This window comes from Rana temporaria, chromosome 4, assembly GCF_905171775.1.
Source record: "Rana temporaria chromosome 4, aRanTem1.1, whole genome shotgun sequence".
Lineage (NCBI taxonomy): Eukaryota > Metazoa > Chordata > Amphibia > Anura > Ranidae > Rana > Rana temporaria.
Window position 1 is genome coordinate 471454081 of NC_053492.1, and position 16415 is coordinate 471470495.

Consider the following 16415-nt stretch of genomic DNA (forward strand, 5'->3'; position numbering starts at 1 on the left):
TATCAGCAGATACTCCGGCGTACTTATTCTGTGAATCCGGCCCCTTGTGTTGTGTCTCTCACAAACAATCCCAATAAAATACATTTACACTTATGGTTGTAACATGGGAAAATGTGGAACATTTGAAGGGGTACAAATACTTTTTTTAAGGCACCGTATATGCAAAATTATTTGAAAAAAAAATAAAATAAATAAAAAAATACTAGAACGCCAAATTAAAATTGACAAAATCTTTTTAATTATAACAAAAGTCCCCGCATTTCTCCCCGCAGGTTGTCCTGTAATTTCTGGTACAGAACGCGGGGAGTCTCCTCAGTTTGGTCGCACTGAAGGTCTCTAAAAAAAAAAAAAAATCCAAAATATATATATATTTTTTACGGCACTTTGCCAATTTTAGGAGGGATATGGCTTCATGGAGCAGCAATAAAAAAACCCGATCCGTCCGGGATTGTCGATCGTCAGGACAGTGCTGGAGAAGGTCAATACATTCACAATCGGGAGGGCGGGAGAGTTCTTCTCGCTACATTCACATCTCTCCATCCAGAGACGGCTCTTCACCTTCCTGCCGGGAAATCCGTCACAGAGAACCCGGCCAATGCGGATCCGTCTTCTTCCCTCACATGGTCCAGCAGTAATACACCAACACGAGGAACATTAGGATGGCGACGGACAGCATCATATTCTTGCGATTCTCGTGGCGCAGAGATTTCAGCTCTTTCTCTGTGAATAGAAGAGAACGGTGATTAGAGAGTGAAGATGCAGACAGAAGAACCAGTACAGGGTCATCTACCGCCCAGGGCAAAAAACGCCAAATGGCTCCCCCCCAAAATGTGCCGGATGAACACGTCCCATTCAAGTGAAACCACGTGCAATGTGTGATCAAAAAGCATGAATATAAAAAAAATATAAAGCCAAAATTCTCCCACCCAAAATAATTCCCCCTCTAAAAATAATTCCTGCACTAATCCCCTCTCCCAGCTCAAATCCTCGCCCTCCCCAACTAGGGTTGCCACCTCATCCCTTTAAAACAGAACACATATTAATTACACAGGTTCTGGGGCTAATTTAATGTCGATAGGGCACCAAGTGTGTTTAATTAGCGCCTTAATCAGCCAGAGAACCTGTGTAATTAATATGTGTTCTGTTTTAAAGGGATGAGGTGGCAACCCTATCCCCAACTCCCCCCTCCTAGCACAAATCCCCTCTCCTAGAACCTATCCAGCGCCCCCCCCCCCCCCATTTCCCATCCTCCCAAATTTCCTTTTTGGTCCTAAATTCAAATTCTCCCCCCCCCTACCCAACAAAATCTCCCCCAAGATCCCCTCTAGCACTAATTCTCCCCTCCCAAATTTCCTTTCTGGTCCTAAATTCTCTCCCCCACCCCCCCAAAACATCTCTCCCAGATCCCATCTTCTAGCACTAATCCCCCCCACCCTCCAAATTTTTATTTCTGGTCCTAAGTTCTCCCCCCCACCCAACAAAATCCCCCCTAGATCCCCTCCTCTAGCACTAATCCTCCCCTCCCAAATTTCCTTTCTGGTCCTAAATTCCCCTCACCCAACAAAATGTTCCCCCAGATCCCATCTTCTAGCACTAATCCCCCCCCCCCAATGTAATTTCTGCCCCCCCCCTCCCAAATGTCCTTTCTGGTCCTAAATTCTCCCCCTCCCCCAATCCAATGAAATCTCCTCCCAGATCCTCTCTTCTAGCACTAATCCCCCCCCCCTCCCAAATGTCCTTTCTGGTCCTAAATCCCCCCTCCTCACCCAACAAAATCCCCCCCCCCAAATCCCCTCTTCTAGCACTAATCCCCCCCCCCTCCCAAATTTCCTTTCTGGTCCTAAGTTCTCCCCCCCACCCAACAAACTCCCCCCTAGATCCCCTCCTCTAGCACTAATCCTCCCCTCCCAAATTTCCCTTCTGGTCCTAAATTCTCCCCCCCACCCAACAAAATCCCCTCTTCTAGCACTAATCCCCCCCACCCAAATTTCCTTTCTGGTCCTAAATTCTCCCCCCCACCCAACAAAATCTCCTCTTCTAGCACTAATCCACCCCTCCCAAATGTCCTTTCTGGTTCTAAATTCCCCCCCCCCCCAACCCAAAAAAAAACAAAAAAAAAAACAGATCCCCTCTTCTAGCACTAATCCACCCCCTCCCAAATTTCCTCTTCTAGCACTAATCCACCCCCTCCCAAATTTCCTTTCTGGTCCTAAATTCCCACTCCAATAAATCTCCCTCAGATCCCATCTTCTAGCACGAATCCACCCCCCCCCCCCCATTTTCCCCTCCTAGCACAAACACGCCTCCCAAACCCCCCTTCCTAACAGAAATCCACTCTCCTAGTACAAATCCCCTCCTCCAAAATCACCTATTCTAACACAACCCCCCCCCCCCCCCCAAAATCCCCACTGTGCCCAGGGCATCCTCCCCCTCCTGCCCACCCCTAGTCCCAGCCCTGATGCCGATGCGGCTCCCAGGAAGGGGAAGGGGTCCTGTGCATCCTGGTTCATCGTTTCAGGTCGAAATTCAGCTTTAATTTTTGTCTGAATTCGGACCTAAAAACTGACCAAAAGATGCACCGGAGCCACATCGGAGATATGTGAACTGGCTCCATAGAGAGCTATACAGATTCTCCTGCTGTTGCACATTGGATGCAGGGATTCCGCATCCCATTTGCAATAGTGTGAACCCAGCCTAAAGTGTTACTAAACCCAGGAGCCTGAATTCACTGTATCTGGTCTACCACAGAACATGGAAATGCAATTATTTTAGTAAATATAAACTACAATTTTTTTCTCATCAGCTAAAGTATATAGCAGTCTTGTGACTTCTATCAGTGTCTGGTTACAGCTTGCAGGAGGAGTTTTCATTTACCTCTATAGTCCTATGAGGCTGAAGGACCCCTGACCCTCAGGGCAGTCTTAATAGCATCATGGGCCCCTGGGCAAAATAATGCTTTGGAGCCCCTACAATGGAGACAGCACAGGTAAACAGACCAGATATCCCCCAGCACCCTGACCCCTCTACATCCCAGATATCCCCCCAGCACTCTGACCCCTCTACACCCCAGATATCCCCCCAACACTCTTACCCCTCTACACCCCAGATATCCCCCCAGCACTCTGACCCCTCTACACCAAGATATCCCCCCAACACTCTTACCCCTCTACACCCCAGATATCCCCCCAGCACTCTGACCCCTCTACACCCCAGATATCCCCCCAACACTCTTACCCCTCTACACCCCAGATATCCCCCCAGCACTCTGACCCCTCTACACCCCAGATATCCCCCCAACACTCTGACCCCTCTACACCCCAGATATCCCCCAGCACTCTGACCCCTCTACACCCCAGATATCCCCCCAGCACTCTGACCCCTCTACACCCCAGATATCCCCCCAGCACTCTGACCCCTCTACATCCCAGATATCCCCCCAGCATTCTGACCCCTCTACACCCCAGATATCCCCCCAGCACTCTGACACCTCTACACCCCAGATATCCCCCCCAGCACTCTGACCCCTCTACACCACGGATATCCCCCCAGCACTCTGACCCCTCTACACCCCAGATATCCCCCCAGCACTCTGACCCCTCTACATCCCAGATATCCCCCAGCACTCTGACCCCTCTACTCCCAAGATATCCCCCCAGCACTCTGACCCCTCTACACCCCAGATATCCCCCAGCACTCTGACCCCTCTACACACCATATATCCCCCCAGCACTCTGACCCCTCTACATCCCAGATATCCCCCCAGCACTCTGACCCCTCTACACCCCAGATATCCCCCCAGCACTCTGACCCCTCTACACCCCAGATATCCCCCCAGCACTCTGACCCCTCTTCACCCCAGATATCCCCCAGCACTCTGACCCCTCTACACCCCAGATATCCCCCCAGCACTCTGACCCTTCGACACCCCAGATATCCCCCCAGCACCCTGACCCCTCTACATCCCAGATATCCCCCCAGCACTCTCACCCCTCTACACCCCAGATATCCCCCCAGCACTCTGACCCCTCTACACCCTGCTTTGGGGAAAGTGTAGGGGCCCCCATGCAGCTGGGGCCCCTGGGCAGTGCCCAGGTGTGCCCTCTCATTAAGACAGCCCTGCTGACCCTCTGCCTGGACAGTGCTGGTTGGCCCTGTGCTGATCACATGCCCCCCAAAGAAAACTAGCAATACACACCAAACTGAGCATGTGCTCAGGGCTCTGTTCTACCAACATGTCATAGGGCTCTGTTCTATCAACAGATGGATTGGGGGCAGTAGAAGAAGGGGAGGATCAAACAGTCTTTTTACACAATGCAGAGGAATAACCCCTGAGGTTCCAGAGTATAACAAGCATGCTTTACTGCTTATATAGACTGATTTTAAGCCCTCTCCTTCCTAGTACAAATGGACACTTTTTATTTTTCCCTTTTAGAAGCAAAGGTTTAACTCTCTCAACCAACATGAACTATTTGTAATCCTTATGCTACTAGCATTAGTAAATAGATAGGAAGAATGTATATTATATTTACTTGCTTTGACCACTTAAGGACCCATTCACGCCGATATACGTCGGCAGAATGGCACGGCTGGGCACATCCACGTACATGTACGTGGCTCTTTAAGCCCAGCCGTGGGGGCGTGTGCATGTGACCCGGTCCAAAGCTCCGTGGCCGCGGGACTCGCGGACCTGATCGCCGCTGGAGTCCCGCAATCGGTCCCCGGAGCTGAAGAACGGGGAGAGGTGAGTGTAAACACAGCTTCCCCGTTCTTCACTGTGGCGCTGTCATCGATCGTGGGAACCACAATCGATGATGTCACACCTACAGCCACACCCCCCTACAGTTAGAAACACAAATGAGGTCATACATAACCCCATCAGCGCCCCCCTGTGGTTAACTCCCAAACTGCAATTGTAATTTTCACAGTAATCAGTGCATTTTAATGCATTTTTTGCTGTGAAAATGCCAATAGTCCCAAAAATGTGTCAAAATTGTCCGAAGTGTCCGCCATAATGTCGCAGCCACGAAAAAAAAAAAAAAAAAAACGCTGATCGCCGCCCTTACTAGTAAAAAAATAAATAATTAATAAAAATGCAATAAAACTATCCCCTTTTTTGTAAACGCTATAAATTTTGCGAAAACCAATCAATTAACGCTTATTGCGATTTTTTTTTACCAAAAATATGTAGAAGAATACGTATCGGCCTAAACTGAGGAAAAAAAATATTTTTTTTAGATATTTTTGGGGGATATTTATTATAGCAAAAAGTATCTTGCAAAAAAAAAGCTCTATTTTTGCTTATTGCGCAAAAAATAAAAACCGCAGAGGAGATCAAATACCACCAAAAGAAAGCTCTATTTGTGGGGAAAAAAGGACGCCAATTTTGTTTGGGAGCCACGTCGCACGACCGCGCAATTGTCTGTTAAAGCGACGCAGTGCCGAATCGCAAAACCTGGCCTGGGCATTTAGCTGCCTAAAGGTCCGGGGCTGAAGTGGTTAAAGAAATACTATAGGTTCTAGTTTTTTTTTTTAAATAACAAACATGTCATACTTGCCTCCACTGTGCAGTTCGTTTTGCACAGAGTGGCCCCAATCCTCTCCTTCTGGGGTTCCCACGGCGGCTCTCTTGGCTCCTCCCCGCAATAGATAACTGCTTTATTTTTTTGAGAAATCACTTTGAAAAACATTCCCCCCCCCACCCCCTAGTATTTCTGGCCGTGGACACTTTGAGTAAGGATTTACTTCCTGGAATCCACCTGCCCCTAGCTCAAGCAATGCATGCAGGAGGGTGTGCTTAGCTGAGAAAACCCCCTCCCTCCTCTCCCGAAGACCCCTGGGATGTATGAGATCATTTGCAGAGGCAAGAAATCAGGAAGTAACTGAAGAAATGTAAAAAATAAATAAAAAGAAGTTTAAAACAAGTACATAGGATATACTTTCCTATCTATTTACTATTGCTAGCAGCATAAGGAATGAAAATAATGTTGATTGGAAGAGTGAAGTTCCACTTTAAGAGGACACCAAACTCACCATAATGAGACTTCTTGTTGGTCAGAGAATTCTTTTCTTTTTCCAAAGATTTTCTGCAAAAAAAAAAAAAAGTATTTTACCAACAAAGATTTATATATATATCTCTCTGGACACCTGACCTGTCTGGTGTGTTCCTCGGCCTTCATGATGCTGTTTCTTCACTAAGGTTCTCTAACAAACCTCTGAGGGCTTCACAGAACAGCTGCATTTATACTGAGATTAAATGACACACAGGTGAACTCTAATTACTAATTAGGTGACTTCTGGAGGATTTTAGTAAAGGTGGCGCCATACAAACGCCTCCCCACATTTTTCACATTATTTATTTATAAAAAATGTTGAAACCCATTTATCATTTTCCTTCCACTTCACAATTATGTGACACTTTGTGTTGTGTCTCTCACATAAAATCCCAATAAAATACATTTACGTTTTTTGGTTGTGACATGAGAAAATTTGGGAAATTTCAAGGGGTATGAATACTTTTTCAAGCCACTGTATCTGTTTTTTTATTTTCTTATTATGCGAGCGCATGTAGGTCCCGCCCACATATGTAAACGGCGTCCAAACCACACATGCGAGGTATCGCCACGAATGTTAGATCAAGAGCAATAATTCTAGCCCTAGACCTCCTCTGTAACTCAAAACATGCAACCTGTAACAAAATTGAAAGCGTCACCTATGTAGGTTTTGTAAGTACCGAAGTTTGGCGCCATTCCACGAGCGTGCGCAATTTTAAAGCGTGACCTGTTAGGTATGGCCCAGATTCACAGAGAGCAAGGCGCACTTTACGCCGCCGTAGAGCGCACACCGTACGGCACGCCAACGTAGCGTGGAGAGGCAAGCATTGCATTCACCAAGCCAGTGCTCCCAACGCTGCGCCAGCGTGGCGTGGGTTTCGAAGGCGCACGCCGGCGTAGGTGGAAGTGGGCGTGACCCCATGAAAATGATGGGCCGAGCGCCAGACAGGTACGTATCACGAACTGCACATGCGCCGTGACGTGGGCGCATGCACAGCCCCCCCCCCTGCTCACAACCACGCCGGCACAACTGCCTAAGCTACGCAGGTTCACCGCGTACGGCGTGAACATAACGTACGCCCAGCCAGACACGCGTCCAACGTACAATACGCCGGCTTGTGTTCCCTGGTGTAGACCTGAGCATGTCTGTTGCCGGGTTGCACCTCATTTATGGGGAATAACTTTACGCCGGACGTACAACTTACGCGCATCTCGCGTAGCATGCGCCGGGCACACGCACGTTCGTGAATCGGCCTATTTGCCTCATTTGCATGTTTGAATGGCTAATCAATGGGAGCAGCACCATGCGCCCAGCCCATATGTGCGCCCACCCTACGCCGGCGTGTGCAAGCTACGTCGGCGGGGTGTAGCCTGGTTTTAGGCGCAATGTCGGTTTGTGGGTCTGCCGCACACATACGCCGGCATAACGTGTTATACGTCGGCGTAAGTGCTTTGTGAATCTGGGCTTATTTATTTACTCGGCGCAACATCATCTTTCACATTACGCAAAAAAATAATTAAAAAATTGGGCTAACTTTACTGTTTTGCTTTTTTTTTCTAATTCATGAATTTTTTTTTTTCCTCAAAAACAACGCGTTTGAAAAATTGCTGCATAAATACTGTGCGAGATAAAAAGTAGCAACGACCACCATTTTAGTCTCTAGGGTCTCTGCTAAAAAAAAAATATATATATAAATGTTTATGTATATTTAAATCTTGCATTGCGAGCATAATTCGTTTCAGAAACCTGCTTGTAATCCAAAGCACTTGTATATCAAAGCGAATTTCCCCATAAGAAATAATGGAATCTCAAATGATTCGTTCCACAACCATTTATTCATAAGTCCTTCAGTTTATAGTCCTTATAAAAAGATTGTAGCGATGTGATTGGTTGTGTGACCATAAAATGTCCGTCCGCAAATGGAAGCCTCCCCAAGGGAGATAAGAAGCAAAATCCATCAGGAGCTCCAGAGTATAAAAGAGAAGAGAGGAGCCTCTAAGTGTAGCAATATGTTGTACCTTCATTAAATGTAACCGTATTGCTACACTTAGAGGCACCTCTCTTCTCTTTTATTCTCAGTTGTGACATGACGTTACTCTTATATCAAGACTTCGCTTGTATATCAAGGCAAAATGTATTAACATTTTTTGCTTGTCTTGCAAAACGCTCTCAAACCAAGTTACTCTCAAACCAAGTTACTCTCAAACCAAGGTTTTACTGTATATAATGTTTGGGGGTTTCTATGAAATTTTCTAACAAAAAAAATATGATTTTTACATGTAGGAGAGAAATGTCAGAATTGGCCTGGGTAGCGAGTGGTTTAAGCCGTGTGTCAGCGTGCACTCCATGGAGGCAGTCCATTCAAATGAATGGACTACCGATACACAACATACACCAAATTAGTAGTGCACCATGCTCTGCAATGCGCGTCCATCAGCGGGGTGTGTGGTTTAGAATAAATGGATCCCCCCCAAAAAAAAAAAAGAAAAGAAAGAAGAAGATAAATAAATAAAAAACCCACACACCACACAACAATGGCCCCAACTGTAGCCGCCTAACCTAAAATCCCCCCACCCCTGGTGGGCAGCAACAACCCAAAGTCTACATTCTGGATGAAAAAAATAAAAATCTCCAGAATCGGCACAGACCGGCCCGGGACAACGAAATGAATTCAGAACAAAACCTGCAAACTCATTCCAGCTCAGTGGCAACCAGCATGTTCAGGAAGGACAGCCAGCATAGTCCTATCAGCGTCCGCTCATCCTGATGTAGAACGGATCCTCAGAGCGGTTGGGGGTGCGGCTTAGTGACAACAGGTGGGTCGGGGGTGTGCCTTAGTGACAACATGTGGGTCGGGGGTGTGCCTTAGTGACAACAGGTGGGTCGGGGGTGTGCCTTAGTGACAACAGGTGGGTCGGGGGTGTGCCTTAGTGACAACATGTGGGTCGGTGGTGCGCCTTAGTGACAACATGTGGGTCGGGGGTGCGCCTTGGTGACAACATGTGGGTCGGGGGTGCGCCTTGGTGACAACATGTGGGTCGGGGGTGTGCCTTAGTGACAACATGTGGGTCAGGGGGTGTGCCTTAGTGACAACATGTGGGTCGGGGGGTGTGCCTTAGTGACAACATGTGGGTCGGGGGGGGTGTGCCTTAGTGACAACATGTGGGTCGGGGGGGTGTGCCTTAGTGACAACATGTGGGTTGGGGGGGTGTGCCTTGGTGACAACATGTGGGTCGGGGGTGTGTGCCTTAGTGACAACATGTGGGTCGGGGGGGTGTGCCTTAGTGACAACATGTGGGTCGGGGGGGTGTGCCTTAGTGACAACATGTGGGTTGGGGGGGTGTGCCTTAGTGACAAAATGTGGGTCGGGGGTGTGCCTTAGTGACAACATGTGGGTCGGGGGTGTGCCTTAGTGACAACATGTGGGTCGGGGGGGGGTGCCTTAGTGACAACATGTGGGTCGGGGGGTGTGCCTTAGTGACAACATGTGGGTCGGGGGGGTGTGCCTTAGTGACAACATGTGGGTTGGGGGGGTGTGCCTTAGTGACAACATGTGGGTCGGGGGGGTGTGCCTTAGTGACAACATGTGGGTCGGGGGGGTGTGCCTTAGTGACAACATGTGGGTCGGGGGGGTGTGCCTTAGTGACAAAATGTGGGTCGGGGGTGTGCCTTAGTGACAACATGTGGGTCGGGGGTGTGCCTTAGTGACAACATGTGGGTCGGGGGGGTGTGCCTTAGTGACAACATGTGGGTCGGGGTGTGGCTTAATGACTTGTGGGTCATGTGATTATTGTGTCCATCAGGAACTCTCCACTGTCAGTACAGAGAGGTGTAGCGGGCTCATCACAGCGCTCACTTACCTCCCCTCCTCCGTTAGCTCCGGTTTACGTAGCTTGTAGTCCACGTCCTCCAGGCTGTCCTTGCAGGCGGCCAGCCGGTCCTCCATCCCGTCTATCTGTAATGTAGAGGGGAGGGAATGTCAGATTACATGACGAGGTTCACTCAAGTCACTGTGCGCAATATGCACCGGCAGGTCGGTTCGTTTCCGCGAACAGCCGTAGCTGTACGGTGGTCCCTTTAACAGCTACAGCGGTTGCAGCGGAGGCGCACAGTGTCCACCGGCCCCTGCGATCGCTCCTCAGAGAGCCAGAAGAGGGATCTGTCAATGTAAACAAACAGATCCCTGTTCTGTCAAGGGAGTACAGAGCGATCGTCTGTTTCTAGTGATCAGGAACAGCGCTCTCTCTCCACTCCCAGTCAGTCCCCCCCACAGTAAGACCCCTTTCACACCGGGGCATTTTTCAGGCACTTTCGGGCCAAAAATAGCGCCTGAAAAACGGCTCCTCTGCAGTCTTAGTGTGAAGGCCAGAGGGTTTTCACACAGAGGCGATGCGCTGGCAGGACGGTAAAAAAAAAAAAAAAAAACTCCTGCAAGCTGCATCTTTCTTCCCATTGAAATGAATGGGCAGCGCGGCTGAACCGCGGTGCTTTGCGGGTGGTTTTTTTACCCTTATTTGGCCACTAGCGGGGGTTAAAAGCACCCCGGTAGCAGGTGAATACCTCTACAAAAAAACTAAAAATAGCGGCGCTTTACCGCCAACGCCCCAGAGTGAAAGCAGCCTTGGAAACACATTCAACCCCTTGAGCGCCCCCTAGTGTTAACCCCTGCCCACTAGTGACATTTACACAGTAACCACTTAAGACCTGGACCTTTAGCCAGCTAAAGGACCCGGCCAGGTTTTGCGATTCAGGCACTGTGTCGCTTTAACTGACAATTGCGCGGTTGTGCGACGTGGCTCCCAAACAAAATTGGCGTCCTTTTTTCCCCACAAATAGAGCTTTCTTTTGGAGGTATTTGATCACCTCTGCGGTTTTATTTTTTGCGCTATAAACAAAAATAGAGCGACAATTTTGAAAAAAAATCAATATTTTTTACTTTTTGCTATAATAAATATCCTCCAACAATATATACAAAAATATTTTTTTCCCTCAGTTTAGGCCGATACGTATTCTACCTATTTTTGGTAAAAAAAAATAAATAAAATAAAAAAAAATCGCAATAAGCGTTTATCAGTTGGTTTGCGCAAAAATTTATAGCGTTTACAAAATAGGGGATAGTTTTATTGCATTTTTATTAATATTTTTTTTTTACCACTAATGGCGGCAATCAGCGATTTTTTTTCGTGACTGCGACATTATGGCGGACACATCGGACATTTTTGACACATTTTTGGGACCATGCTATAAAAATGCATTGTTTACTGTGAAAATGACAATTGCAGTTTGGGAGTTAACCACAAGGGGGCGCTGAAGGGGTTAAGTGTGACCTCATATGTGTTTACAACTGTAGGGGGGCGGGGCTGTAGGTCTGACGTCATCGATTGTGTCCCCCCTATAAAAGGGAACACACGATCGATGACGTCGCCACAGTGAAGAACGGGGAAGCCGTGTTTACACACAGCTCTCCCCGTTCTTCAGCTCCGGGGACTCCAGCGGCGATCGGGTCCGCGGTCACGGAGCTTCGGACGACGTAAATCGGCGTGAAGGGGTGTGAAGGGACCCTTAAGTGGTTAATCAGTGGATATTTTTAGCTCTGATCGCTGAAAAAATTTCACTGGTCCCAAAAAAAAGTGTCCGATCTGTCCGCTAAAAATTGCAGATCGCCACCATTACTAGTAAAATATCTATCTCTAAAATATATATATACATATATAAAAATGCCATATATCTAACCCCTATTTTGTAGACGTTATAACTTCTGCGCAAACCAATCAATAAACGCTTATTGCGTTTTTTTTTTTTTTTTACCAAAGATATGTAGAATCTATTGGCCTAAACGCATAAAGAAAATTATTATTTTTTTAAATTTTTTGTTTTGGGGAGATTTACTATTTACTTTTTTTAAAAATTGTCGCTCTGTTTTTGTTTATAGCGCAAGAAATAAAAATCGCAGAGGTGATCAAATACCACCAAAAGAAAGCTCTATTTGTGGGGAAAAAAGGACGTCAATTCTGTTTGGGAGCCACGGCGCACGACCGCGCAATTGTCAGTTAAAGCGACGCAGTGCCGAATCGCAAAAAGTAGCCAGGTCATTAAGGGGGTAAATCTTCCGGTCCTTAAGTGGTTAAAGGGTCAGTGTAGAATTTTTTTTTTTTTTTTAAAAGCGCCCCATACCTCCATGCTCATGCGCAGAAGTGACCGCATACGCAAGTCGCACCCGCAAATGTAAACATTGTTCGCACCACACATGTGAGGTATCGCCGCGATCGTTAGAGCGAGAGCAATCATTTCAGCGCTAGACCTCCTCTGTTACGCTAAACAGGTAACCGTTAAAATAAATTAAACGTGTCACCTATGGAGATTTTTAAGTACTGTCGTTTTTTCACATTATACAGAAAAAACAAAATAAATAATAATTGGGGTAAACGTGTTTTTTTTTTTAATTGGGTATTTTTTTTTTTGCCCAAAAAAAAAATTGCATTTACAAAACCGCTGTGCAACATAAAAAATTGCAACGCTAATTTTTTATTGCAAAATTCTCTAGGGCCTCTGCTAAAAAATAAAAACAAATTATATATATATATATATATATATATATATATATATATATATATATATATATATATATATATATATATATATATATATATATACATATATATATATAGTTTGGGGGTTATAAGTAATTTTCCAAAAAAAAAAAAAAAAGTTTACTTATAAACAAAAATTACCAGAAAGGGCGTGGTCAGCACTAACAGGGGGCGGGAACTGTCCAGCATTTCACATTCCCCGCCTTTCAGATGCCTGCTGTACTATACTAGCCAATCAGAAATAGTGAAAACGGTCAGCTGACCCCCTCGGATTCCCGCTTCCTCCAGCGATCGTATTCAGTCATTGGAACCATTCAAAAGTTCTGGGACTGCAGCCAATCAGAAATCGGCTGGCTCTGTCACATGGCAGTATTAGCACTTCCTGATTGGCTGTATAGTCCCAGGGTATCTAGTTAGTTACGATAAAAAGAGAACATGTAGCGGTGCGGGGCCGTCATTTCCCTGAACACCGTCCCGCCAACCCCCTTCCTCTCCCCGCCACAGCCGCCCCCCTCTGGCCCGGCCCCGGACGGTGTGAAATGTCACCTCTTTAGCCACACTGATCTTCTCCCTCTTCTTTTTCCCCATCCTCGTCTCCTCTCTTCCTGGACACGTCTCCTTCCTGTCGTTTCCACGGTTACAGCCCCGGATCAAGGGATGCCGCTTCCGCCATTTTTAGTGCTGGCAGCCATAGCGCTGATTAACCACGTCATGGCAGCCATCTTTACTGCTGGCAGCTGTAGCCCAAATTAATTAGGGAAGTCGCCAGGCAGCCATCTTTACTGCTGGCAGCTGTAGCCCAAATGAATTAGGGAAGTCGCCATCTTTACTGCGGGCTTTTGAGACATAAGCGCCATATAATGGCTCTGAAAAAGACTGGGGCAGCCAGCTTTACTGCAAGCAGACCTTGGTTTGGAGACAGGAGCGGCCATCTTTAGTGAGGGCACCATTGAAACTAATGCCACTTATTCTGTGTAATATTGTCATGGGGTTCAGGATAACCCTGGGGGGGGGGGGGGGGGTTTCAGGATAACCCTGAATGTGTGTTAGGGACCTTAAATTGTAAGCTCCTTGAGGGCAGGGACTGATGTGAATGTGCAATGTATATATATGTAAAGCGCTGCCTAAATTGACGGCGCTATACAAGTACCTTAAATACTACTACTAATAAATATATATATTTAGTGTGAGGTTTTGTTTTGGGATGAGTGGATTTTGTCACAGATTCCTTTTACTGGTTGTGTGGAAACTGGACTAAAGCAAAGCGGTCAGCTGACTGGATATTTTGGGTTGTTACTAGGGTTGTCCCGATACCACTTTTTTAGGACCGAGTACAAGTACCGATACTTTTTTTCAAGTAGTCGCCGATACCGAATACCGATACTTTTTTTAAATGTGTCCCCAAATGCAGCCATGTCCCCCCCATATGCAGCCATGTCCCCCACATATGCAGCCATGTCCCTCTAGCCATGTCCCTCAAATATGCAGCCATGTCCCTCTAGCCATGTCCCTCACATATGCAGCCATGTCCCTCTAGCCATGTCCCTCACATATGCAGCCATGTCCCTCACATATGCAGCCATGTCCCTCTAGCCATGTCCCTCACATATGCAGCCATGTCCCTCACATATGCAGCCATGTCCCTCTAGCCATGTCCCTCACATATGCAGCCATGTCCCTCTAGCCATGTCCCCCACATATGCAGCAATGTCCCTCTAGCCATGTCCCTCACATATGCAGCAATGTCCCTCTAGCCATGTCCCTAGATGCGGCGGCGCGATGCGGCGGCAGCGGCAGGGGGGGGAAAGTATTCTATTTAGGTATCGGGGGTATTTGCGCGAGTACGAGTACTCCCGCAAATACTCGGTATCGGTCCCGATACCGATACTGGTATCGGTATCTGGACAACCCTAGTTGTTACCTTTAAAAAAAAAAAAAACTAGCCGTTGGTGGGTGTGGTGGGTGTGGCTTCAGATAAGAGAGCGGTTTTGATGTGCCATAAAATTTTCCGCTTCAAACGTCTTTAGCGCTGGCAGCCATAGCGCTGATTAACCGGGGGGGGGGGGGGGGTGGGGGTGGCCGCCATCTTTACTGCTGGCAGCTGTAGCACAAATGAGTTATGGAAGTCGCCACCTTTCCTGCAGGTGTTCCATCAAATTAGGCGACCTGTCAGAATTGGTAATGGAAGTGACGTTATGTCGCCGCCATCTTGCTACACCCCGCACTCCTCCACAGTAAAGATACACAGAGAAGGGTGTGAGCGGACATCTTGTTACACCCAAAGGAGATTTAGACTTGCTTTGGAGACAGGAGCGGCCATCTTTAGTGAGGGCACCCCCTGGAACTACTGCCACTTATTCCCTGTAATATTGCCATGGGGTTCAGGATAACCCTGGTGGGGGGCTCTTTTATCAAATATAGATTTATTTAGTGTGAGGTTTTGTTTTGGGATGAGTGGATTGTATTTTGCCACAGATTCCTTTTACTGGTTGTGTGGAAAGGCCTGAAGAGATGGTGATCAGCTGACTGGATATTGGGGGTTTTCACCTTTCTTACGAAAAAAAAAAACATGGTGGTGGGTGTGGCTTCAAATAAGAGTGTGGTTTTGATGTTGTGATATTTGCATAAAGTAAAATTAGATTTGCTGTTTCTATTCTGATCATCACCATAAGAACGGCACTTCTAGCACAATGTGGAAGTTTACTCCTGAATTGCTGTGCCATAAGCGACAGTCTCACAGACACAGATAAACCTCAGGACAAAGGATCCACTTACCCCCCCTTCCTGACCAGGCCATTTTTGCGATACGTCACTGTGTCGCTTTAACTGACAATTGCGTGGTCGTGTGACGCTGTACCCAAATAAAATTTATGTTCCCTTTTCCCACAAATAGAGCTTTTTTTTGGGGGGGTAGTCGATCACCTCTGCATTTTTTTTTTTTGCGCTATAAACAAAGAATAGACCGACAATTAACCACTTAAGGACCACCTCCTGCACATATACGTCGGCAGAATGGCACGGCTGGAAACAAGCTTGTAAAGGTACGTCCTCTTTAAGTGCCCAGCCGGGACCCGCGGACCCGATCGCTGCTGGAGTCCCGCGATCGGTCACAGGAGCTGAAGAACGGCTGAACACAGCTTCCCCGTTCTTCACTGTGGCGCCGTCATCGATCGTGTGTTCCCTATTATAGGGAATCACAATCAATGATGTCACAGCTACAGCCCCGCCCCCCTACAGTTAGAAACACATATGAGGTCACACTTAACCCCTTCAGCGCCCCCTTGTGGTTAACTCCCAAACTGCAATTGTCATTTTCACAATAAACAATGCATTTTTATAGCATTTTTTGCTGTGAAAATGCCAATGGTCCCAAAAATGTGTCAAAATTCTCCGAAGTGTCCGCCATAATGTCGCAGTCATGATAAAAATTGCTGATCGTCGCCATTACTAGTAAAAATTAATAATAAAAATGCCATAAAGCTAGCCCCTATTTTGTAGACGCTATAACTTTTGCGCAAACCAATCAATAAACGCAATTTTTTCTTCTTACCAAAAATAGGTAGAAGAATACGTATCGGCCTAAACTGAGGAAAAAAATCGTTTCTTTTTTATATCTTTATTATAGCAAAAAGTAAAATATTTAGCTTTTTTTCTTTTTAAAATTGTCGCTCTATTTTTGTTTATACCACCAAAAGAAAGCTCTATTTGTGGGGAAAAAAAAGGACGCCAATTTTGTCTGGGAGCCACGTCGCACGACCGCGCAATTGTCAGTTA

At 46.8% G+C, this 16415-nt stretch overlaps 1 protein-coding gene across 1 annotated transcript; it reads right to left on the reverse strand.

The window, feature by feature from the left end:
* Positions 1-370: 370 nt before the first annotated feature.
* On the reverse strand, positions 371-13304 carry CCDC167 (coiled-coil domain containing 167). The gene is made up of 4 exons (XM_040347527.1): positions 13188-13304; positions 9912-10006; positions 6031-6083; positions 371-720 (listed from the first exon to the last, which is right to left on the reverse strand). The coding sequence occupies exons 1-4, from the start codon at positions 13227-13229 to the stop codon at positions 617-619; spliced, it is 294 nt and encodes a 97-aa protein (XP_040203461.1). The 5' UTR covers positions 13230-13304; the 3' UTR covers positions 371-616.
* Positions 13305-16415: the final 3111 nt, after the last annotated feature.

Excerpts from the sequence above, each read along its gene's own strand:
- CCDC167 (XM_040347527.1), bottom strand. The coding sequence starts at position 13,229 with ATGGGGAAAAAGAAGAGGGAGAAGATCAGTGTGGCTAAAGAG. Across the intron at positions 6,084-9,911 it reads GAGCTAACGGAGGAGGGGAG|AAAATCTTTGGAAAAAGAAA; the intron begins GTAAGTGAGCGC and ends TTTTTTTTGCAG. Across the intron at positions 721-6,030 it reads CAACAAGAAGTCTCATTATG|AGAAAGAGCTGAAATCTCTG; the intron begins GTGAGTTTGGTG and ends TTCTATTCACAG.